The sequence below is a fragment of the Scyliorhinus canicula genome, chromosome 8 (genome assembly GCF_902713615.1).
Source record: "Scyliorhinus canicula chromosome 8, sScyCan1.1, whole genome shotgun sequence".
Classification (NCBI taxonomy): Eukaryota; Metazoa; Chordata; class Chondrichthyes; order Carcharhiniformes; family Scyliorhinidae; genus Scyliorhinus; species Scyliorhinus canicula.
Window position 1 is genome coordinate 161,580,771 of NC_052153.1, and position 25,251 is coordinate 161,606,021.

General features: G+C 46.9%; 1 protein-coding gene across 2 annotated transcripts in view; it reads left to right on the top strand.

Moving 5' to 3' along the window:
- LOC119970645 overlaps positions 1 to 25,251 on the top strand; it is a 66,214-nt gene that overhangs the window by 6,472 nt on the left and 34,491 nt on the right. Inside the window, exons 2-5 of one of the 2 annotated variants that reach the window (XM_038805591.1) lie at positions 2,370 to 2,583; positions 6,336 to 6,412; positions 14,851 to 14,933; positions 24,067 to 24,184. In XM_038805591.1, the coding sequence (XP_038661519.1) occupies positions 2,390 to 2,583; positions 6,336 to 6,412; positions 14,851 to 14,933; positions 24,067 to 24,184 (472 nt within the window). In that variant the 5' untranslated portion in view covers positions 2,370 to 2,389. The remainder of the gene's footprint in view (positions 1 to 2,369; positions 2,584 to 6,335; positions 6,413 to 14,850; positions 14,934 to 24,066; positions 24,185 to 25,251) is intronic. The other variant, XM_038805592.1, reaches the window with a different exon arrangement.

A 25,251-nucleotide genomic window follows, 5' to 3' on the forward strand; every position in this document is an offset into this window, starting at 1 on the left:
GCCCTTAGCACTAAGTGAGTCCCAGTCAATATTGGGGAAGTTGAAGTCTCCCATCACAACAACCCTGTTGCTTTTACTCCTTTCCAAAATCTGTCTACCTATCTGCTCCTCTATCTCCTGTTGGCTGTTGGGAGGCCTGTAGTAAACCCCCAACATTGTGACTGCACCCTTCTTATTCCTGATCTCTACCCATATAGCCTCGCTGCCCTCTGAGGTGTCCTCCCGTAGTACAGCTATGATATTCTCCCTAACCGTTAGCGCAACTCCGCCACCCCTTTTACATCTCCCTCTATCCCGCCTGAAACATCTAAATCCTGGAATGTTTATCTGCCAATCGTGTCCTTCCCTCAACCAGGTCTCTGTAATGGCAACAACATCATAGTTCCAAGTACTAATCCAAGCTCTAAGTTCATCTGCCTTACCCATTATACTTCTTGCATTAAACATATGCACTTCAGGCCACCGGACCCGCTGTTTTCAGCAACATCTCCCTGTCTGCTCTTCCTCAGAGCCATACTGGCCCTATTCCCTAGTTCTCCCTCAATGCTTTCACCTTCTGACCTATTGCTCCGGTACCCATCCCCCTGCCATACTAGAAATTGTTCAGGTATGTCCTATCCTCACAAAGCAGTACAAATCCAACATGGGCAATTACTGCTCCATCAGTCTACTCTCTGTCATTAATAAAGTGATGCAAGGGATCACCAACAGTGCCATCAACAATAACCTGCTCACTGAAGCTCCATTTGGGTTCCACCAGGTTCACTCGGCTCCTAACCTCATTGTAGCCTCAGTTCAAACATGGACAAAGAGTTGAATTCCAGAGGTAAGAGTGACTGTTCTTGAGATAAAGGTAGCATTTGACCCAAGTGTGGCATCAAGGAGCCCGAGCAAATGTGAAATCAGGGGGAAAACGCTCTGCTGGTGGAGTCATGCCTGGCACAAAGGAAGATAGTTGTGCTGATCAATCATCTCCAATCCAGTACATCACTGCAGGAGTTCCTCAGGGCTGTGCCCGAGGCCCAACCATCTTCAGCTGCTTCATCAATGACTTTCCTTCCATTATATGGTCAAATGTTCAGCACTATTCGGGAGTCCTTAGGCCATGAAGCAGTCAGTGTCCAAATGCAGCAAAGCCTGTATGACATCCAGGCTTTGGCTGACAAGTTGCAAGTAATGTTTGCACCACACAAGAGAAAATCTGACCATCGCCCCTTGACATTCAATGGCATTGCCATTGCTGAATCCCCTTCTGACAACGTCATTGACAAGAAACTGAACTGGACTAGCCATATAAATACTGTGGCTACAAGAACTGGTCAGAGGGTAAAAATCCTGTTGCGACTAATTCGCCTCCTGACTCCCCAAAGCCTATCCACCATCTACAAGGCACAAGTCAGGAGTGCGATGGAATACTTTACCCGTGCCTGGATATTTGCAGCTCCAACAACACTCAAGAAAGTTGACAATATCCAAGGCAAAGTCACTCGCTTGATTGGCGCCGCTTCACAAACATGCACTCCCTCCACCACCAATGAACAGTGGCAGCATTATATGCTGGAATTCACCAAGGCTCCTTCGGCAGCACCTTCCAAACTCAGGACCAGTACCATCTGGAAGGACATGTATAGCAAACACATGGGAATCACCACCATCTGGATGTTTCCCTTCAGGTCACTCCACATCCTGACTTGGAAATATATCACCGTTCCTCCAATTTCACTGGGTCAAAATTCTGGAAACTCTCAAGCTCTCTGGGTGTACTTACACTACAGGGACTGCAGCAGTTGGAGAAGACTACTCACTACCACCTTCTCATGGGCAATTAGGGATGTGGGATTTAGGGCTGCACGGTAGCACAGTTGTTTCACAGCTCCAGGGTCCCAGGTTTGATTACCGGCTTGGGTCACTGTCTGTGCGGAGTCTGAGCATTTTCACTGTGTCTGCATGTGTTTCCACCGGGTGCTCCGGTTTCCTCCCATAGGTTAGGTGCAGGTTAGGTGAATTGGCCAAGCTAAATTGCCTTTAGCGTCCAAAAATGTTGGGTGGAATGACTGAGTTATGGGGATAGGGTGGAGGTGTGGGCTTGGTTAGGGTGCTCTTTCCAAGGGCCGATGCAGACTCGATGGGGCGAATGCCTCCTTCTGCAATGTAGGTTCTATGATAAATGCTGGCCGAGCCAGCAACGCCTGCATTCCATGAATGACATTTTAAAATGTTTCAGTATCTTGCCAACTATGAATTAACAGTACAGCCAGCTGTAAATTTTTAGTGCCTGGTTTACCGCTGCCAGTATACTCAGCCAGAATACATAAATGTCAGGATTTAATAAGGAGTTTGTATCAATCTAATATCTTTAATTTTTCTAGATTAGCTGTGCATTGTACCAATGATGGCTCCTACTCCTAGATCAAACAAATTTCAAGAAGTAGATGGCACACCATGCCATGGAGTCAAAATGCAATCTCAGAATCTCTTCAGAAGGGTAAACATCGAGACCCCTGGTGAGAAAAGCAGAACCGCTTTTATTCCACGACAGCGATTGGTGACACCACTAATTTCAAACACACTGAATCATTTGATGTAAGTATCGGGGTTAACTATAGAAAAGCAGGCAAAAAGCACATGTTTTGCTGCATACTGTCTTACCTCTAAATTGTAATTATTGCATTTATAAAGTTTTATCATATTAAAACATCACAGAAGTTTACAGAATAAATTACCTTCTGAAGTACAGTTACTGTCATGTAAACAAAAGGAAAAGCCATTGTCCAAAAGCATGTCCATGACAAGAGTGACCAGTTAATGTGAATCTTGGCATTATTGGTTGACCTGCAATGTTAGCCCCAAGTCACTGGGACTGACTTCTGTTTATTTTTTTAAGTATACATTTGGATCCGTTAGTTTTTGAATATGCTGTTGGATCCTGAATGACTACATGACCTGTCTAATGTCTCGTCTAAAGGATGATACCTTTAGAAATATAGAAAAGAGGAGTGTGAGTAGGTCATTTGGCCTTTCGAGCCTGCTCTGCCATTCAATACGATCATATCTAATTCTCTGTCTTTTTTGTTGTTTTAAAATGTTTTCCAGTTAAGGGGCAATTTAGCGTCGCCTATCCATCTACCCTTCACATCTCTGGGGGTGAGAACCACGCAGATATGCGGAGAATGTGCAAACTCCACACGGACAATGACCCGGGGCCGGGATTGAACCCGGATCCTTGGTACCGTGAGCTAATTCTCTGTCTCAGTGCCCTTCTCCCACGCTCGCCCATAATTCTTGATGCCTTTAGAGCGTAGAAATCTATCTTATTTCCTTCTTAAATGTATTCTGTGACCTGGCTTCAACAACCTTCTATTCCACAGGATCACCATACTGGCTGAAGTTCTAAATTGCTTAGCCCCTACCCTAAGTCCCTGAGTCTGTAATGCCATGTTCTAGAGCACCCCTGCCACCACTCCACCACTCTTCCTCTTTCCCCCCCCCCCCCCCGGCCAAAAGATAGAGGATATATCATCCAGTCTGATCAGCCCTGTAAGAATTTTATACATTTCAATGAGATTCAGTCTCATTCTTCTAACTCCACTGAATACAGGCCCAGTCAACCCAATCTCCCTTTTGTGACAATCCTGCCATCCCAGAAATCAGACTTTGACAATGCAGCGCCTTTAGTGCTGCAGCGAAATGTCATTCTAGATTTGCCATTGCCTAGATTACCATTCTAGTATTCCGTTCCCTTAAGCATCTTGTTAATCTCAGAGTAAGATCACCCCATCTGATGCCTTCTTTTCAGGTTTCATACACAATCCAAGTTTATCTAATCTTCCCTTGTAAGTCCAACCTTTTCCTCCAATGCCTGAATGTTTTGGCAATCAGGACAAGACGCAGTTCACACGATGCACTAACTAGAGCACTCTTTGTGCAGTTTCATCAAAAGTTACTCCACTTGTACTCTATTTCATTCATGAATTCAGTAGTAGATTTGCTGATTGTTGATTTGCATTGATTAGGCATATTTAGCTTTGGATCTCGAGAGACCCCTCTTTTAATTTCACCTGTAGCGATTTTGCTACTATCCTTGCAATTCTTTTCCTTCCATGTACATTTTAAAATTTGTTTGCATGAAAATTCACAGGCAGCACGGTAGCATGGTGGTTAGCATAAATGCTTCACAGCTCCAGGGTCCCAGGTTCGATTCCCGGCTGGGTCACTGTCTGTGCGGAGTCTGCCCGTCCTCCCCGTGTGTGTGTGGGTTTCCTCCGGATGCTCCGGTTTCCTCCCACAGTCCAAAGATGTGCGGGTTAGGTGGATTGGCCATGCTAAATTGCCCGTAGTGTCCTAAAAAGTAAGGTTAAGGGGGGGGTTGTTGGGTTACAGGTATAAGGTGGATACGTGGGTTTGAGTAGGGTGATCATTGCTCGGCACAACATTGAGGGCCGAAGGGCCTGTTCTGTGCTGTAATGTTCTATGTTCTATGTTCAGTTTTATGTCTGTTCTTATTTTATCCAGCTCAATCTGATTCATGAGCTGCCTCTCTGAATCTACCACCCCTAATTTGGTGCCACCTGCAAATTTGAGCATTTGCATGGAGGTCATTTATGTTAACTAGTAAGCTTGGCAGACCCAACAATAGGCAAGAAGATGCCCTTTCAGTACGCTCCCACCCCCAACCAGTGCTCATTCTTTTCTATCCGTCGGCCTATTAACGGTTCAGAACAATTTTCCTGAATCTCTCAGTTTTGAGTTTCCATTTGGCTCTTCCTCAAATACTCTTTAAGAAGCGAGATACATCAAGTCATCAGGAATTTCACAGTGGCATGTAGCTCTCGCCCTTCTGACTTCATGTTGGCTATTCAGTTACTTGCGCAAAGGCAAATCTAATATTTTCTACTGTTGATAATTATTCCTTTATTTTATACGGAAAAGAAGATGATTAAAGTCAACTTTGCATAGACCTCCGGTCGAGGGGAATGGACTAATTGGGAGGGAGTCGGGGTGAGATGGTGGCATAATGGTAATGTCCTTTGATTAGTAATCCAGAGGCCCAGGTTAATGCTGTTGGAACACGGGTTCAGATCTCACCATCACTATTGGTGACATTTTTTTCCAGATTTATTAATTGAATTTAAAAGCTAATTTCCATAATGGTGACCGTCATAGATTGTTAAAACCGATCTTATTCATTAATGTCCTTTGGGGAAGGAAATCTGCCCCCCTTACCTGGTGTGATCCATCTGTGATTCCCGACCCACGGCAATGTAGTTGACTCTGAACTGCCCTCTGAAATAGTCTAGCAAGTCATTCAGTTGAAGGGAATTGTGAATGAGCAACAAATGCTGACTTTGCCAACAATTCCCCATAAAAGAATAGAGGGAAGGTCTTCCACCGGAGTTAGTGTTCTGGGGATGGGAAAGCCAACATTTTGAGCTAATGCCACATTGTACTTAAAATGGAAAATTCTACTTGTGTTTGTCAGCTAAGTCCCATTGTTTCTTGAACAGTTGGCAGACATTCTGACTTTTCCCATGACCTTCGCTTTTTTTCCTGGTGTTGCTCCGATGTCACTGTGATGTCCCACCACTTGGGAAATCTCACTCCAGCATTGTCTGCAGAGTGCTTTCCATACCAAGGAAATCATATCATCCATTTGATTTTGAGAATTTAAAGAAAATGTATTTTACCATTGTTCCATATTCACTATAATTCTTCACAGTGAAAATATTTACCTGTTAATATGTTGGACGGGATGGTAGAAATGGCTTCAAACATTTTGTTGGGTTCCCTGATAGTTCAATGACTAAATGTGCTGTATGATGTGGAGCTAAGTCATAGCGAACAGGAAGTATGGCGTTCAATTCCTGGATTTTGCACAGTTGATTGATCTCTGTTGAATCATTTCAGTTTGGTTAATGGTTGGATTGCTATTGGTTTGCGTAGAGAAAGGTGGGAAAATCATGAAGGGCTCCCACTCAGGATTGGCACATATACACACAAAACACCCGCTTGAAAGTGAATGGGGTGACAGCAGGTTTGTATTGGGCTGTGATATTACCTGCCACTGACTTGGTTCACAGTAAAGAAGAGCCACTTAAGGTAGCCTATACCTTTTAAATGACCCATAAGATTCAGCAAGAGTGATTTTTGGATGGTGGAAATTGGTCGGAATTGATCAGTCACTTATGGAAAGGAGGTGATGCAGAGTAAGCAGCCAACCCACTACTGCCTTCTTTCTGCCGTCAATGAAGATGACAATTCTGGTATCTTCAGAACAGGAAATAAAATGTTTTAGTTCCCCATGTAATTTTTAAAAAAAAATGTTTTATGTTGTACAGATCTAATGTTGAAAACAACCAAAGAAAGTCAGAAAAACCAGTCAGCCCAAATCTTGAGATGCTTAGAATGACACCAGGTGAGTTGGTGGTTTGATAAAATCTTTTTTTTTTTTAAATAATTTTTTATTCAAATTTTCACAAAATATCAACAACAAAAAATATCAAGAAAAGAAAGAACAAACCCCCCCCTCATATATATAAAAAATAAACTAACGCCCGTCATTAGCGATGATCAAATACACACGTCCCTTCAGCCGAAAACAAAGAAAACGTAGCCGCTGCCACCCGGCTCGTGGTATACCTTGTTGGAGGGAGCGCCTCCAGGCTCGTGCCCACACAGGACGCCATCTCCATCCTCTTCCATGCTGCCCCTTCCCCGTCCATGACCCACTTATGCACCATCGCTGTGTTGGCAGCCCAATAATACCAACAGAGGTTGGGCAGCGCCAGACCCCCCTATCTCTGCCCTGCTCCAGGAACACCCTTCTCACCCTCGGGGTCCCGTGCACCCACACAAACCCCGTAATGCTCCTGTTAACCCGCCTGAAAAAGGCCTTCGGGCTAAGGATTGGGAGGCACTGGAACAGGAACAGAAATCTCGGGAGCACCGTCATCTTAACTGATTGCACCCTACCCGCCAGGTGCAACGGCAGCATGTCCCACCTCTTAAACCCCTCCTCCATTTGCTCCACCAGCCTTGTGAGGTTAAGCTTATGCAAGGCCCCCCAGCTCCTGGCCACCTGGACCCCCAAGTACCTGAAGCTCCTCTCCGCTCTTTTTAGTGGAAGCCTACCAATCCCCCCCTCCTGGTCCCCCAGGTGTACAATGAACAGCTCGTTCTTCCCCACGTTGAGCTTGTACCCTGAGAAATTCCCTGAGAATCCTCATCACCTCCGGCATTCCCCCCACCGGGTCCGCCACATACAACAATAGGTCATCCGCATAGAGCGACACTCGGTGTTCCTCCCCACCTCGCACCAGCCCCCTCCAGTTCCTCGACTCCCTCAGCGCCATGGCCAGGGGTTCAATTGCTAACGCAAAATGCAGGGGGGACAAGGGTCACCCCTGCCTCGTCCCTCGGTATAACCAAAAATACTCCGACCTCCTCCTATTCGTGGCCACGCTCGCCATTGGGGCCTTATATAACAGCCTCACCCACCTGACAAACCCCTCCCCAAACCCGAACCTCTAACACCTCCCACAAGTACCCCCACTCAACCCTATCAAAGGCCTTCTCCGCGTCCAACGCCACCACTATCTCCGCCTCCCCTTCTACCGCCGGCATCATTATAACATTCAAGAGCCTCCGTATGTTGGTGTTCAGCTGCCTCCCCTTCACGTACCCTGTTTGATCCTCGTGGATAACCTGCGGCACACAGTCCTATATCCTCGTGGCTAAGATCTTTGCCAACAGCTTGGCGTCTACATTTAAGAGCGAGATCGGCCTGTATGACCCACACTGCAGGGGATCCTTGTCCCGCTTAAGGATCAAGGAAATCAGCACCCAAGACATCGTCAGAGGCAGAGCCCCCCCTTCCCTTGCCTCGTTGAAGGTCCTAACCAACAGGGGGCCCAACAGGTTTGCATACATTTTATAGAATTCGACCGGGAACCCATCCGGCCCCGGAGACTTCCCCGACTGCATGCTCCCTATCCCTTTGACCTGCTCCTCCAGCTCAACCGGCGCCCCCAGTCCCTCCACCTGTCCCTCCTCCACCCTCGGGAATCTCAACCGGTCCAAGAAGCGCCCCATCCCCCCCTCCTCCGCTGGGGGTTCGGAATGATACAGTTCGTCATAAAAGTCCCTGAAGACCCCATTAATGTCTACCCCCCTTTGCACCACATTCCCTCCCCTATCCTTAACTCCACCAATCTCCCTGGCCGCATCCCGCTTACGGAGCTGGTGCGGCAGCATCCTGCTCGCCTTCCCCCCATATTCATAGACCGTTACCTGTGCCTTCCCCCACTGAGCTTCCGCCTTTCTGGTGGTCAACAAGTCGAACTCAGCTTGGAGACTACGCCACTCCCTCAGCAATCCCTCCTCTGGAGCCTCCGCATATCTCCTGTCCACCCTCACCACTTCCCCCACCAGTCTCTCCCTCTCTCTCTGCTCTCTCCTCTCCCTGTGGGCTCAAATGGAGATCAACTCCCCCCTAACCACCGCCTTCAGCGCCTCCCAGACCTTCCCCACCCGGACCTCCCCATTGTCATTGCCCTCCAGGTACCTCTCAATACATCCTTGAACCCGCCCGCCCACCTCCTCGTCCGCCAGCAGCCCACCCTCAAGTGCCAAAGCGGGCGCTGGTCCCTCTCCTCCCCCAGCTCGAGGTCCACCCAGTGCAGGGCATGGTCAGAAATGGCTATCGCCGAATACTCAGAATCCTCCACCCTCGCAATCAGCGCCCTACTCATAACGAAAAAATTAATCCGGGAATAGGCTTTATGCACATGGGAGAAGTATGAAAATTCCCTGGCCCTCGGCCTCGCAAACCTTCCATGGATCCCCTCTCCCATCTGGTCCATAAACCCCCTCAACACCTTAGCCGCCGCTGCCCCCCCCCCCCCCCCCCCCCCCCCCCCCCAAATTATCAGGCCCCCCGCCTCCAAATCTGGAATCCGGCCTATCATGCGCTGCATGAAACCAGCATCGTCCCAATTCGGGGCGTATACATTGACCAGCACCACCCGCTCCCCCTGCAGCTTACCACTTACCATCACATACCTCCCGCCGCTGTCTGCCACCACATTCGACGCCTCAAACGACAACCTCTTCCCCACCAGGATCGCCACCCCCCAATTTTTTGCATCCAGCCCCGAATGAAACACCTGGCCTACCCATCCCTTCCTCAATCTAACCTGATCCGCCACCTTCAGGTGCGTCTCCTGAAGCATGGCCACATCCGCCTTCAGCCCCCTCTGGTGCGCAAACATGCGGGCCTGTTTGATCGGCCCATTCAGTCCCCTCACATTCCAGGTTATCAGCCGGATCAGGGGACCGCCTGCCCCCCTCCCCTGCCGACTAGCCATCACCCTTCCTCAGCCCGCCACGTGCCCGCGCCCCCCGCTCAGCCCGTTCCCCGCGGCGGCAGACCCCCATCCCGACCCCCTCCACATACTCCAGCTCCTTCTTGGCCATTCCAGCAGCAACCCGGTACCCCGCCCCCCAAGCTAGGACCCCCCCTAGCTGCGTTGCTCCCTCCATTATACCCCGCAAGTCAGCTGACTCCTGCTAACCCCGGCTACTCCCGCCACTTCTCCAACCCCTCCCAGCGTGGGGCTTCCCCTCCTCCCCAGTGTCCACCAGCAGGCTTTCCTCCTCCCCCTCCCACTCTCAAGTGGAAAAAAGCCTCCGCTTTCCACCTGCCAGACCCCACTTCCTCTACAGCAGCTCCATTTACTGGCCCGGTCCCCTCGCGGAGCCCCAACCCACCATCAGCCCCCCACACTGCAGGTCTGCCCCCCTCATCGAGCCCATCCAACAAACTCAAGCAGAAAACAGTGCCCCACCCACCTGGAAAACAACAAAGAACCAACATTAAACAGAGAACCCCCCCTCAAAATATAACACAGTTACATGCAGACCCCCGACCCAGCCCTCAGTTTGAGTCCAACTTCTCGGCCTGCACAAAGGCCCACGCCTCCGCCGGGGACTCAAAGTAAAAGTGCCGGTCCTTGTAGGTGACCCACAAACGTGCCGGCTGTAGCATGCCGAACTTCACTCCTTTCCTCCCGGCCCTCTTCTTTGCCACCTCCGCGCTCCAGTCCTGAGAGATCTGCACCACCGCGTTCTCCCACCTGCTGCTCCACTCCTTGGCCCACCTGAGCACACACTCCTGGTCAGCAAACCGGTGGAACTGCACCAGCACCGCCCATGGCGGCTCATTCGGCTTGGGTCTTCTTGCCAATATTCGATGGGCCCCCTACAGCTCCAGGGACCCCTGAAAGGACCCAGCTCCCATCAGCGAATTTAACATGATGGCCACATAGGCCCCCATGTCTGACCCCTCCAGCCCTTCCGCAAGGCCCAGGATCCGCAGATGTTTCCGCCTCGACCGGTACTCCATCTCCTCGAACCTCTCCTGCCATTTTTTATGGAGCGCCTCGTGCAACTCCACCTTCACCGCGAGGCCTAAGGTTTTGTTTCTCTCTTTCGGAGGCCTTTTGTCGGATCTCTCGGATCGCCACCCCCTGGGCCGTCTGGGTCTCCAGCAGCTTGTCAATTGAAGCCTTCAATGGCTCCAGCAGCTCCGTTTTAAGCTCCCTGAAACAGCGATGTAGAGTCTCCTAATGCTCCTGCACCCACTCTGCCTCCTGGTCTCCGCCCGCCGCCATCTTGTGCTTCTTCCCTCGCTTCTGCTTTGGCGCTGCACCCACTTTCTTACTCGCCCCACTCCTGGTCCAGGCCATATACTGCCAGGGAAATGTTGCTGGCTCCTTCCCACGTCGGGAAACGTCAAAAAAGTACCACTGGGGGCCCTAAAAAGAGCCCAAAAGTCCGTTCCTGCCGGGAGCTGCCGAACGTACGACTTAGCTCCACATAGCCGCAACCGGAAGTCTTGGTTTGATAAAATCTGACTACTTCAAATGAAATGTCATAAAGGTGGAGTGACCATGTCATGTTCCAGAAAGCCAGCTGATGAAGGACATGGCACTGGAGCCAGTTTTTACGCACTTTATAAGCATTTATTTAAAGGTATCCACACCCCAAGCATGCACCGCTTAAGCAACTTCCAGTTTTAGTCTGCTTTTTATATATTTTTTGATCCAACCAGAAAGTTGCCAATAAGGAGGAGCTAAGTGCCCTCTGACACACCAACAAAAATATAAAAACTTTTGGTTAACAAGTCAAATTCAAGTAGGATCGAGATGAGGAGCAATTTTTTACTCAGAACCTTGTGAATCTTTGGAATTCTCAACCGCAGAGGGCTATGGAAGTTCAGTCATTGAATATGTTTAAAGCAGAGATTGACAAATTTCGAAATACCAACAACATGAAGGGATATAAGGGTAGCGTGGGGAGGGGGAAAGCATTGAAGTGGATGATCAGCCACGTTTGTATTGAATGGTGAAGCAGGCTCAATGGGGCTGAAGTGTCTACTCCTGCTCCGATATTCCGATTTTGCCAAACCTCCAACAGGTCATAGGACTGACAAAGTCCCTCAACTTTTTTTCATTGCCTCCTGGCTGCATGGGGTATCTGAGGAATCCCTTGCCTCAGCATACAGTTGAAATCATTGTCTGTGGCGTTGGAGTTTAGATAAGCTGTAGCTTCAAAGAAGTGAGCCCACTGTGTGCTGGGCTGGCGAGCATACGCATTAACTGGGTGAAGCAATATGTCACCCAGCCAGCAAGTGAGATGAGACAAGTGGGTCAGAGCAACTATGGATTGTCTGCTGAATCAATGTGTTTCCTGCAGGAAATGTACAGCATCCTCCTCACCATCCCTTAAGAGATGAAAAGTTGAGAAATCTCTACTGTAAATGATGTTGAGGCTGAATATGGTTGTTTTCATTTTGAGAGTCCAGTGAACCTAACATCTACGTCCTATAATTGGAAGGTAGCAGAGTCATGAGTGATCCCCCCCCCCCCCCTTCAACCCAGTGAGAAATGCTTTCTTCAGCACAGGTCAAGTTGGCTCACAGCTTGATCGTGCCCATGGTCTTTCTTATTGAATAGACAGACCTGACCAGCAGTGCTAACCTTGAGTATTGCTTGTGTGTCAGCTGGAGCTTGTCGTGGCCAAGCAAACTAGCTGTAGGTATTCCTGGAGTTCTGCAAGAGGGATGAGAGGAAGTTCATTAGACTGCATAGGAGCATCCACCAATTCACCATTGGCAATCTGGGAGGTCCCCAGATTATCCCTGGCACTCTACATTGTTTACAATTGAACTGCCTGCAGTGTAGGTGCAGCAGGCGGCGCAGTTGGCCCTGCCTCTGACATGGAGAGAGACCACAATGTCTGTTTAAGTCTCTGGCTCCACGCCGACCCAGCCCCTCTCTCACTTTTATGTGCTCTGTCTCACTCCTGCAATCAAGTCTAGCCATTTAAAAAATGTAGCTCTTAATGAGAACATAAATGCACCCACTTCTGGAGCATCTGCTTTGCCAAGTGAACACTGTCTAAGGCTCGGGCACAGTTGCAGGCAGAGTCACACATTGGATCACTCGCAGAAAGGGATCATAAACTCTGCTAAGCCAAAAGTTCTGAAGGTTCAGATGCAGGAATGGGAGAAGAGGGGGATGGGTGGTGGCACCAGCATTGGTTGCCTGGGAGTTGGTTGTTCTGGTGTTCCATGAGGTGGGACAGTTTTTTGTACCTGCCCTATTCCCTTGAAGGCATGATATCAGATGCCTAATTGTGCCATCTGAACAAAGACTTAGTGACAGAAGGAGAAGATTTTCTGAAGCTGAGCAGGATCAATGTGAAGGACAGGTGTTCCACAAAAGTAATCTTCAGAAAGGACATGGCCTCACCACACATCTTTAAGGCAGTTGGAATGCTGAAGGCTTGATAACCCCAGCCATGATCTGGATGCATGCCTCTAATGTCACACTGGGGTAAATGTAGCTCTTTACCTCCATGCTTTTTAATAATTAGGATAAGAGGAGGCAGCATTCCCATTTAGGACCCTGCACACCCCGTCACAGAATAGAACATAGAACAGTACAGCACAGAACAGGCCCTTCGGCCCTCAATGTTGTGCCGAGCCATGATCACCCTACTCAAATGATGGTTATAGTTTTGCGAGTTACACTCGCCTCAGTCTCAGACCTGATGTTTTTGATGATAGCCTTCATCTCCATAGAAGGACAGTTTTTTTTAAAATGCCTCCATTAAACAACGATGGGTGATTGATTTACTCCCTTCTGTGCAGTTCTAAAACATAAACAAAACTTAGCGAGAAATCCAAAGGTTGTGCCGCTTGCCTATCCAAGATCGAGAGTGAGCAAAAGATGAGAGGGTGAAAATTTTACAAGAGCAGTGTCATCATTCAAAACTAGGCTTGGGTAGGTGCTGCAGGGTGCATTTTCTAGTCTCTGGTAGTGATCTTGCTGGTGTTGCAGGGGAAGATGTCATCACCCAGGGCAGCAGGAGCTAACCTGGTGTGGGCTTTGGGCTTCAGTTTACACTGGAATTAGCAGAATCAGCAGCATTGCCTCTCCTTGCCATTGAACAATGACCATTCTAATCCAGAAAGCTTATTTGTGAAGGATAGAACTGTCACCAATCTTTTCACACTATAAGCATTTAGTTGCAGAGTTACACATTGCAAGCATGAACATCCTAAGTTAGTGTTGGAAAAATCTAAATTAAAAAATTAAGTGGTTAGCTCAGTTGATATAACTTGATATGCATGCAAAATAGTAAACGATGGGTGCAAGATTTATGTATGCCCTCTCTATGGTATGCATCTATATGACCCACAAACACTGAAGGATTCGATGTCCTACCATAAAAGCTCACTGCAGATGCAAATTGAAAGAAATATTTCTGCCTGACTTAGGTTATTAAGAGAACAATGCAGTTATGAGGGTGGCTCGGTGGCACAGTGGTTAGCACTGCTCCCTCACAACGCCAGGGACCCGGGTTGAATTCCAACCTTGGGTGACTGTGTGAAGTTTGCACATTCGTCCTATGTCTGCGTGGGTTTCCTCCCACAGTTCAAATATGTGTAGGATTGATTGGCAATGCTACATTATCCCGTAGTGCCCAACGGTTAGGTGGGGTTACAGGGATAGCGTGGGGGAGTGGGCTCAGGAAGGGTGCTCATTTGGAGAGTCTAAGCAGACTTGATGGGCCGAATGGCCTCCTTCTGCACTGTAGGAATTCCATGGTTTATGAATGGCGATTGGCAGGGCATCCAAGCAATTATTTAAAAATCTGGCTGTATCTTTAGCTATACATTGAAAAGTCTCTTTGCCTTTATGTTTTAAGGCTGGTTTTGTGATGGCAGTGCTATATCAGGCTGCCTCTTTACTTCCATTTTGTGCTGTTCTTCATTATACGTTGAGCAGAAGCAAAACTAGTGAATCCAGCAGCAACTCCCAAGTCTCCTTTAGAAAGTTGGATCTCCGCTGTTGGTAGAACAAGGGAATTTGACCTTTATGTTGCTAACTGCAACTGACAGTGAGAGAAGGACGCATTTGGCATTGGCTGCAGTTGTAACATGTTACAGTTGAGCATTTTTCATAAACTTCTCAAATGTTTAACTCTTTCATATTTGACCTACATTTTATCTGCTGATGACCTTCCAGCAAGAAACAAGCAATTATGGCCTCTGCTGTTTTATTCATGCTAAATTAATGAAAGCCCCTGTTAATTACCAATGCACATTCTCCTAAACTGAATTGTTTGAAGCATATTTGCTTATCAAACCTGACCTTTTCTAGATTTCAGCAAAAATTATTATATAATAGGTTAAAACTGTTCTTCTAAAAACTAAATTGCACTTGCAGAATTGTAGCATACAAAGTAAAATTGGAAGTCTTTTATTTTACATATTTGATAAACCAGGTCTCCAACAGAAACAAAGACTTTTACAGGAAAAGCATCTGAAGGCAAAATCTTTGGTGGACAAGATTCCTGTAGGAGGTGGGGTAAGTATTTATCTCTGTGTTCTGAATGTTTTTTCTTGTATTAGTTTACATCCTGATCTTTGCTGAGAATGCAATGTACTGGTTAATGGGGCTTCTACGCAGGCATAGTTACATTTCCTTTGTACATCTGTGGTGTTACATAAGTGGGTAAAAGGTGTATTTATGTTTTCATTATGTGTTACATTTTTAAAAATAAAATTCAGAAACCTAAATGAACAGATGCAAACTAAAGTAATAATTTATTTTCCTTCAGTTGGTTAAAATTTTAGCACCAGATAATCAATTAGGGAAGAAAAATTAAATCCATAGCCCTGATTATGTTATGAGATATCCATTACTTAATAAACCATAGACACCAGGGTTAATATGGTGCACTTTAGAATGATGAGCTCATGGGCAGAATTTTACGGTCCACTACAGGTGGGTTTGTAGACAGGTGGCTATAAAATGTCTTGGATAGCTTTCCCAGTGGATTCCTGCCTGCCCTGACATCTCTGCAATTCTATGCTAAGGCAGGTGATACCTAGCCCAGCTTTCTCATCCTTGTCCAAATTGAGGCCCTTAACTGGGTAATTATCGACCACTTAAGGGCTGTTTCCTGCCAAGCCTAAATTTTCAAGTTGACGGGAAAGGTTCAGGGTGAGGTAGGGGTGGGAGGGTGAATCTCGAAAAGTAATCCTGTTCCAGCATCTTGCAGGAAGGTGGAGGTTTGAAGGTCAGAGCTCCTCCATCAGCAGCTAGCAGCAGCTAGGGACTGGTTTAGCACACTGGGCTAAATCGGTGGCTTTTAAAGCAGACCAAGGCAGGCCAGCAGCACGGTTCAATTCCCATACCAGCCTCCCTGAACAGGTGCCGGAATGTGGCGACGAGGGGCTTTTCACAGTAACTTCATTGAAGCCAACTCATGACAATAAGCGATTATCATTTTTCATTTTCATTTCTTATTATCATTGACACTACAGTTCTTCCCGTACCAGCCTCCCTGAACAGGCGCCGGAATGTGGCGACTAGGGGCTTTTCACAGTAACTTCATTTGAAGCCTACTTGTGACAATAAGCGATTTTCATTCCTCTTCTCTCTCTTTTCTCTCTCTCCCCCACCCCACCCCAGCTTACCGGGTCCTGGACTCTCGGGGCTTGGGCGGCAGGGACTAGAGTGCTGCTGGCTAATCAAATTTGCTGGCAGCGCTCTGAGGTGGGATCTCTTCTTGGCTCATTACTTAATTCCTCACTTTTGTGAGCAATCCATCTTAGCGATGTCGCAGGAGATGCTGAGCAGCTACAATACTCTTCATACATGGAGGAGAAATCCAGAAAATCTATGGTGACTGCTTGTCTGCCTTCTAACTAATGATTTACGGCAAGTGTTGGTGAGCTTGGGAGGAGAGCACTCGCCATGCCTCACTTGTGGATCATGTGGAAGAGTCTGAGAAAATTGTTTTGTATCATACAGTGATGTCTCTAATGATGAGAGGTTATTTTCAACTTTTTATTCTTGGAAGGTGTGTGGTTGGCAAGGCCATGATTAATGCTCGTGCCACTTGGCTTCAGATGGTGGCGGTGTGCCTTTTCCACCAGAAGTGGCTATTAGACCACTACAAAGAGACATTAAGACAACCACGTAATATGGACTGCAACAACTTTGATTTATATGACACCTTTAACGTAGTAAAATGGTCCAAAATAATTTCACAGGAGCACTATAAAATAGGACTTTGACACTGAAATAAATGAACGTGTTAAGACAAATGGCCAAAAGCTTGGTCAAAGAGGTAGGTTTTTTCTCCTTTAAAAAATTTTCTTCAGGCATTTTCATAAAAACAAACAAAAGCAGAAGAAAAATAATACAACGTTATAAATAACCAACACCCACACTCTTTCTCTCCCCGGCTCTATCAGTGTCACAGTAGCATTGTGGTTCACACTGTTGCTTCACAGCGCCAGGGACCCGAGTTCGATTCCCATCTTGGGTCATTGGCTGTGTGGAATCTGCACGTTCTCCTCGTGTCTGCGTGGGTTTCCTCCGGGTGCTCTGGTTTCCTCCCACGAGTCCCGAAAGACTTGTTAGGTTAATTGGACATTTTGAATTCTTCCTGCGTGTACCTGAACAGGCGCCGGAGTATGGCGACAAGGGGATTTTCAACATTACTTCATTGTGGGAGTAATTTAAACTTACTTGTGACACCAATAATGATTATTATCGCCCCTTTCTCCCAACCTGCCTTCCCCATTTTAGCCCACCCCTTTGCTGCTGACCCCTCAATCCTCCTTAAAGAAGTCAATGAACGGCTTCCAACACCGATAGGACCCATCAACCGACCCCCTCAGGGCGAACCTGACCTTCTCCAGTCTCAGGAATTCCGCCAGGTCGCTCATCCACTCCCCCGCTTTTGGCAGCTCCGAGTCATTCCATCCAAGCAAGATCTGTCTCCGGGCTATCAGGGAGGCAAAGGCCAATACAGCGGCCTCTCTCGCCCCTGAGTCTTCCGTCACCCAAAATATCGCTGCCTCGGGACCCACCTTCACCCCCTACACCTTGGACATTACATCCGCAAACCCCTGCCAGAACTCCTTCAGCTTAGAGCGTCGTTGGGGAATTGGAGGGATTGTGCGGGGGTTGCCTGAGCTATGGGTCTCACTGTACGCAGACAACCTGCTGTTATACATTTCAGACTCACTGACCTCGTCCCCCAGTGCAGCCCAAAATATCCCGAACTCACTCGGTTTGTCCGCACGCTTACAACCTGTGCCTTGTACAGCAACCAGACCCAGTCTACAAATCCCTGTCCAACCCTAAACCGTCCCAGCACCTCCCAAAGATATTCCCACTCCACTCGGTCAAATGTCTTCTCTTCGTCCATTGCAACCTCCAGAGGCATAATTACATTGAATAGCCTCCTCGCATTCACCGACAACTGCCTCCCTATTATGAAACCCGTTTGATCATTGCCTACAACCCCCGGGATACAGTCCTCAATTCATACGCCAACAATGTGGCGTCCACGTTCAACAACGATATTGGGCGATGCGGCCCACACTGCTCCAGATCCTTGACCTTCTTCAATATCTGGGAGATGGAGGCCTGTGTAGGTAGGAGTTCTTGTCCTCCCCCCTCACTAGCCTCGTTATATTCCCTCACCAGCAGTAGCCCCAGGTCCCCCACCCGCTCCCTTTCCCCTGCCGATCAGCCATACCCCTTTTTGGGCTGTGTCATGCGACCCTCCAGGCCCACCCCCTGATGTCCACTGTCATCGATCCTTTTTCAACTGCGCCACATCAACCGCAGCCTTGTCAGCAACCCTTGTCTCTTTCTTCCCCCCCCCCCCCCCCCCACCCACTCTTCAACAAAACATCAAGCCCCTCCCCTGCGCCTACCTCAAGAGGTAGGTTTAAGGAGGGTCTTAATGGAGAATAGCAAAGCAGAGAGGTTTAGAGAGGAAATTGTAGAGCTTGAGGCCTAGGCAACTGAAGGCATGGCTGCCAATGGTGCAGAGACTAAAATCCAGGATGGAAAAAGGGCAAGAGTTGGATGAGCACACATCTCTAGAGGTGTTTGAGATTGAAGAGCTAGGATGAGACGAGAGCCATGTGTAGGCCAGATCAGTAAGTACTGGCAATTTCCCATTCCTAAAGGATATTAAGGAGCCAGTTGGCATTTTTTAAGCTCAGTGAGCTAAGACAGCTGGCTTGTAATGCAGAACAAGACCAGCAGCGAAGGTTCAATTCCCGTACCAGCCTCTCCGAACAGGCGCCTGAATGTGGCGACTAGGGGCTTTTCACAGTAACTTCATTGAAGCCTACTTGTGACAATAAGCAATTTTCATTTCATTTTAGGAGGATAGAGCTAATTTCACAGTCATTTATTTTCTAGGACGAGCCCACATTAGTTGATTTAATAAAGTTTAAATTCACAATTTGTTATGGTAGGATTTGAACTCTCGACCTATCGGTTAGCACTCCAGTACCATAACCATTTCCTTGTGAGCTAGTATATTTTACTTAATAGCAAAACGTTCAAATAAAGTTTACTGTCTTTTTAACTACAGTAATAAAAATCTGATTAGGCTTGTTGAGGTCTTAGCTTCCATAACTGCTTTATACTCTGGTCATAAATAGATGGCACCACAAACAATGAATAGCAGTACAGTTTTATTTTAAATTGAGATTAAACCATGGCTCATTTGGTCGCACTCTGATCTCTGAATAAGAAGGTTGACACTCCAATGCAGTACTGTTAACTGCAATTATCTCTGACAGGGCCCCCTCAGGCAAAGATGCTGAGGGCAGTGAGGCCAGCAGGCTATAGATGTCTTCCGCCACTTGACAGGAGACCCTGGGTCTCCTGAGACTCTCTTGTCGAGGAAGCTGATCCACCGCCTATGTGACTTTCAATGAGCTGAACATCCCTATTGATCCCCTTTCTCCTTTGGAGTTGCAGGTCTGTGAGCAGCAGGCTGGGTTTTGTTTTATTCTTTCAAGGGATGTAAGCGTCTGGCTAGGCCAGCCTATTTTGCCTATCCCTGATTGACCTTGAGATTTTAAACCATTGGAGTCCATATGGTTTTGCACTTGCATCACTCTGAGGAAGAGAGTCACAGGAGTTTGATCCAGAGATGGTGAGGAAACTTATATAGTTCCAAATCAGGATTGTGTGTGGCTTGGAGGGGAAACTTGCAGGTGGGTATATTCCCATGGGTCTGCTGACCTTTCTAGATGGTAACGGTTGTGGGTTTGCAAGATGCTGTCTAAGGAATCGTGGTGAGTTCCAGCAGTGCGTCTTGTTGATGGTACACACTGCTGCCACTGTTTCAGTGGTGGAGGGAATTACTGTTTAAGCTTTCGGATGGCTGTCAATCAACCAGGCTGCTTTGCCCTGTATGGTGTTGTGTGTTGACTTGCACTGCGTATTTTTAATTCTGTCAACAGTCATAAGAAGTGTGCAACTTTCTTTTTTTTTAAAATAATTTTTATTCAAATTTTTCAACAACAAATTTTCTCCCAACAATAAAGTAAACAAGGTGTAGAAATAAACAGAAAGAAGAACCCCCCCCCCAATACAAAGCAATAAATTAATAACAATACAAAAAAGAAGAAAATAGCAAACACACCGTCGCAAAAACAAACCCCCTTGACAGCCCCCTAACCCCCCCCCCCCCCCCCCCCTTCCCGGGTTGCTGCTGAGATTGACCACCCTCTAACCCTCCGCCAGAAAATCGAGAGAGGGCTGCCACTGCCGGAAGAACCCCTGTACCAACCCCCTCAGGGCAAACTTGACCTTCTCCAGCCTGATGAACCCGGCCGTGTCATTGATCCAGGCCTCCGGGCTCGGGGGCTTCGTATCCCTCCACTGTAAGAGAATCCTACGCTGGGCTACTAGAGACGCAAAGGCCAGGGTACCGGCCTCTCTCGCCTCAGTGTGCAACTTTCATACCAGGCAAAATCAATTAAAATGAGATTCAAAAAGCCCACAGCCATGTGACAAACCGATTTAACCTTTGGTAAGCTGTTGTCGTAGTTTGTTATTATTTTTCATTATTTTGCCTTGGAAAATTCTGCAATGAATTTTCATTGTTTTGTATCATACTTTCAACATCAGTTATTCATTGGATAAGTGCAATGATTTTAACATGATTTGAAATACCTTTATACATGAGCACCAACACAATAATAATAATCTTTATTATTGTCACAAGTAGGCTTATATTAACACTGCAATGAAGTTACTGTGAAAATTCCCTAGTCGCCACACTCTGGAGCCTGTTCAGATGCACTGAAGGAGATTTCAGAATGTCCAAATTACCTAACAACACGTCTTTCGGGACTTGTGGGAAGAAACTGGAGCATCCGGAGGAAACTCACGGGGACACTGGGAGAATATGCAGACTCCGCACAGACAGTGACCCAAGCCGGAATCTAACCTGGGACCCCGGTGCTGCGAAGCAACAGTGCTAGCCACTGTGCTACCGCGCTGCCCTATGGTTTTGGGAAATAGATAAAATGTCACAGCTGAATTTTCTTACCTAAGTAAAAGGGATGGTAAGAATTTTTTAATATAAGTTTTATTGGAATTTTTTACAGAAAATATAAAACATAACGACAAACAATGAAATGCAACAAAATAACCGATAATAACTGTATCACCCCCAGACCGTATTGACGCATGTATCCCATCCCCCACCCCCCCAACCCCAATGAACAACAAAAGAACTTAAAAATAAATTTTAGTTAATTAATCATCGTCCGCCCCCCCTCACCTTTTCCCTCCCCCTTCCCTCCCCTCCCCCCCCCCCCCCCCGGGTTGCTGCTGCTACTGTCCCCGTACCCTATCGTTGAGCCAGAAAGTCGAGAAAAGGTTGCCACCGCCTAAAGAACCCTTGTACCGACCCCCTCGGGGCGAATTTTACCTTCTCTAGCTTAATGAAACCCGCCATGTCATTGATCCAGGTCTCCACGCTTGGGGGCCTCTCATCCTTCCATTTTAGCAAGATCCTTCGCCGGGCTACTAGGGACGCAAAGGCCAGCACACCGGCCTCTTTCGCCTCCTGCACTCCCGGCTCCACCCCAACCCCAAAAATCGCGAGTCCCCATCCTGGCTTGACCATGGATGACACCGTCCTCGCCACCCCCTTCCAGAACTCCTCCAGTGCCGGGCATGCCCAGAACATATGGGCATGGTTCGCTGGACTCCCTGAGCACCTGACACACCTGTCTTCACCCCCAAAGAACCTACTCATCCTCGTCCCAGTCATGTGGGCCCGGTGCAGCGGGATGGTAAGAATTTTGAGTGTACAACTATATAGTGTGAGGTTACATTAATGTGGCAAGTAAGAGTGAATTGAAAGGTGCAATTGGGAATGGAAAAAGTTGTTGGTAACATTTTTCAATCCATGTAGAATGTAGTTTTTTAAATCAGCATACCTTTTCCTGTATTGGGAAGGGAGAATGTGTGGATGTAACCAGACTGAAAACTGTAACATTACACGTCTGGTACTTGCCATTATCATCACAGTTCTTCAGGTCACACCATCCTGAACATATGCAAATGTCTCAACGTTATTGTAACTGAGACATTCTCATGAACTTTGTCACACACCCAGTGGTCAAAGTAGTTAAGGTAGTGATTATTGTTGTTGTGATTATTGTTGTTTTTTTTTTAATGTGATTTTGACAGAAACAAATTATTTCTGTATCCTAATCTCCATTCATGTTTCATTCTTATTTCCTGTTATGAAGTGACATCTCCTGCTGTTTCCTGGAGGAGACTCCTTGTATTCGTAATCCTGTTACTTTGTTTGGGAACTGTAAGCTCCAGTTCTTCAAGTCCTTAGTGCCACAAATCAATGTGGCAGTCTACATTATACAAAGCCTTTGTCATGCTCTCTCCCTCCCCTCTCTGATATGATGTGGAGATGCACCCGGTGTTGGACTGGGGTGGAGCATAGTAAGAAGTTTTACAACACCTGTTGGACTTTAACCTGGTGTAAGACTTCTTACTGCCCTCTCTGATAAGCAGTTATCTGAGCGAGTCCATCCGAACTCAATAATTTAACATATTTAACCTCAGCTAATTGCTTTTCAATTATATGTTTGTGAATGATAAGGGAGAGAGGAACACATTGGAGATGGAGCGCAAAATCGCCTGTGGGATGTGTATGGAATAGACCATAAGACGTAGGAGCAGAAGTAGGACATTCGATCCATCGAGTCTGCTTCGCCATTCAGAGAGATAATGACTGGTATATGATAAACTTCAACTCCACTTTCCTGCCTTATCCCCATAACCCTTAATGATTAAAAATCTCAGCCTTGAATAGACCTAACATCCTAGCCTCTACAGCCCTCTGCAGTAAAGAATTCTACAGATTCACTGCCCCCGGAAGAAATTCCTCCTCATCTGTCTCAAATGGGTGATGTCTTACATTATGCACTCTGATCCCAGTCTCTCCCACAAGGGAAAACAACCTCTCAGCATCTGACCTGTCAAGCCTCTGAGATTCCTATATGTCTCAGTAGAGTTGCCTCTCATTCTTCTAAACTCCAATAAGTACATGCCCAATCTGCACCACCTCTCCTCATCCCTCCATACCTGGGTTCACCCTAGTGAACCTGTCTCCACTGCCAGTGTAGCTTCCCTTAGATACCTTGAGCAGTTTTGGTCCAGTTATTCCAGATGCGGGCCTAACTAGTGCCTTGTGTGGATTTAGCAGGACTTCCTTACTTTTATACTTATTCCCTTTGAAATAAAATCCAACATTCATTCGCAGTCCCAATTACCTGCTTGAGCTGGTTTAGCACAGTGGACTAAACAGCTGGCTTGTAACGCAGAACAATGCCAACAGCGCAGGTTCAATTCCTGTACTGGCCTCCCCGAACAGGCACCGGAATGTGGCGACTAGGGGCTTTTCACAGTAACTTCATTGAAGCCTACTTGTGACAATAAGCTATTATTATTAGCATTTTGTGATTTATGCAGGTGGACCCCCAAATCACTCTATACTGCAGCTTCCTGCAGCCTTTCTCCATTTAGATAATATTCAACTCCTTTATTCTTCCTACCAAATTTTCCTAACTTTATATTCCATCTACCAAGTTTTTACCCACCCTGTCTATATCCTTCATAGCCATTTGCTATCCCACCAATTTTCTGTCATCCATAAACTTTTCGATAATACATTCACTTCACTTGTCCAAGTTATTAATATATATTGTAAAAAAAACGTGGATCCAGCACTGATCTCTGGCCGAATCCAATGTGCTAAATCTATTAAAATGTTATGTAAAATCTCTGTCACGACAAGCCAAAGAAATGCATGCTCTTCGGGCAACAAAATCCCCCAAATCTGAAACAAATAAGTAATAAAAATGAACAATTGCACTTAGTTTAGAAGATTGCAAAACATTGGAGAGGCAAGAATAGCATCATAGAGTTGAACTAAGATATAATGGTCGGAGTAGGGGGAATTTTACTCCGTATCGAACTCTACTCTACCTAACTTGGATGTTCAAAGTGTTCTGTTCCCAAACAGGAAAGATCATCACGTTGGTTGACAATAAGAATTAAGCTGACTGATAAATTTAAAGGAAAATCTTGTATTTAACCCAGGTATTTAATGAACCAATTTCTATATTTGCAGGTAAGCCTATGGCCAGAAATGGATGATATGAGACTTACTAAAAGAGAAGTACTTGTTCTCATTATATCATCTTTGGTCCTAATTTTTGCTGTCGTCACCCTGTTTGAATACTTGCATGGTATGTGTTCAGTTTCGTACTGGAAGGATCAAAGTCGTATTTAAATTATCCGTTATTTCGTCACAGTTTTGGTTCCAAACGGTAGAGTATGTGAAACAAGAGGATGTTCTGATGAAGGGCCTTTCTCCAAAATGCTTCTCTATTGTTTTAATACATTTTATTCCAAACAGGGAGTCATGACCACATTTAACAGCCTTCTGATGTTACTAAAGAGCTGCCTGCCCTTTACAAAACCCGTGCGATCCTCAGTGACCACCCCTGGCACACATCCTTCCATCCTCCCCGCCACTAACTTAACCAGCACATTCACATCTGTGTTCAGCAACGAAATGGGCCTATTTGACCCACATTCAAATGGATCCTTCTCCTTCTTCGGGATTAATGTGATCGACGCCTGCTTCAGTGTCTCTGGCAACTCTCCCTTCTCCAACACCTCACTAAACATCTCCAACAGATGCGGTGCAAACTCTGCCATGAACGCCTTATAAAAGCCCACCGGAAATCCATCCAGCCCTGGTGCCTTCCCCGACTTCATCCCCCTAATGCTGTCAATCACCTCCCTCAGCCCCAACAGCTCCTCCAATGCCTGCCCCTTCTCTTCCTCCAATCTTGGAAACTCCAATCCATCCAGGAACTGTCCCATATTCCCTTCTGCTCCGCCCCATACAAATTCTCATCGTACCCTCTGAACACCTAATTTACTCTCCTTGGCTCTGACACGACCTCCCACTTCTCTGTTTGCACCCTTAAAATTTCCCTGGACTCAGCATGCCTCCTCAGCCGGTGGGCCAGCATACAACTCACCTTCTCTCCATATCATATTGCACCCCCACCTCGCCTTCCGTAGCTGTCCACTGCCCTTCCCGCCATCAACCAATCAAACTGCCCCTGCATCCTCTTCCTCTCCGCCAACAACTCAAGTGGGGGCCTCCAAGGTATCTCCTGTCTACCTCAACTATCTCATCAAACAACCGTCCATGCTCCTCCCTCCTCCTCCTGTCCCTGTGTGCTTTAAACAAGATCATTTCCCCTCGGACCACTGCCTTCAACGTCTCCCAGAACGTGGC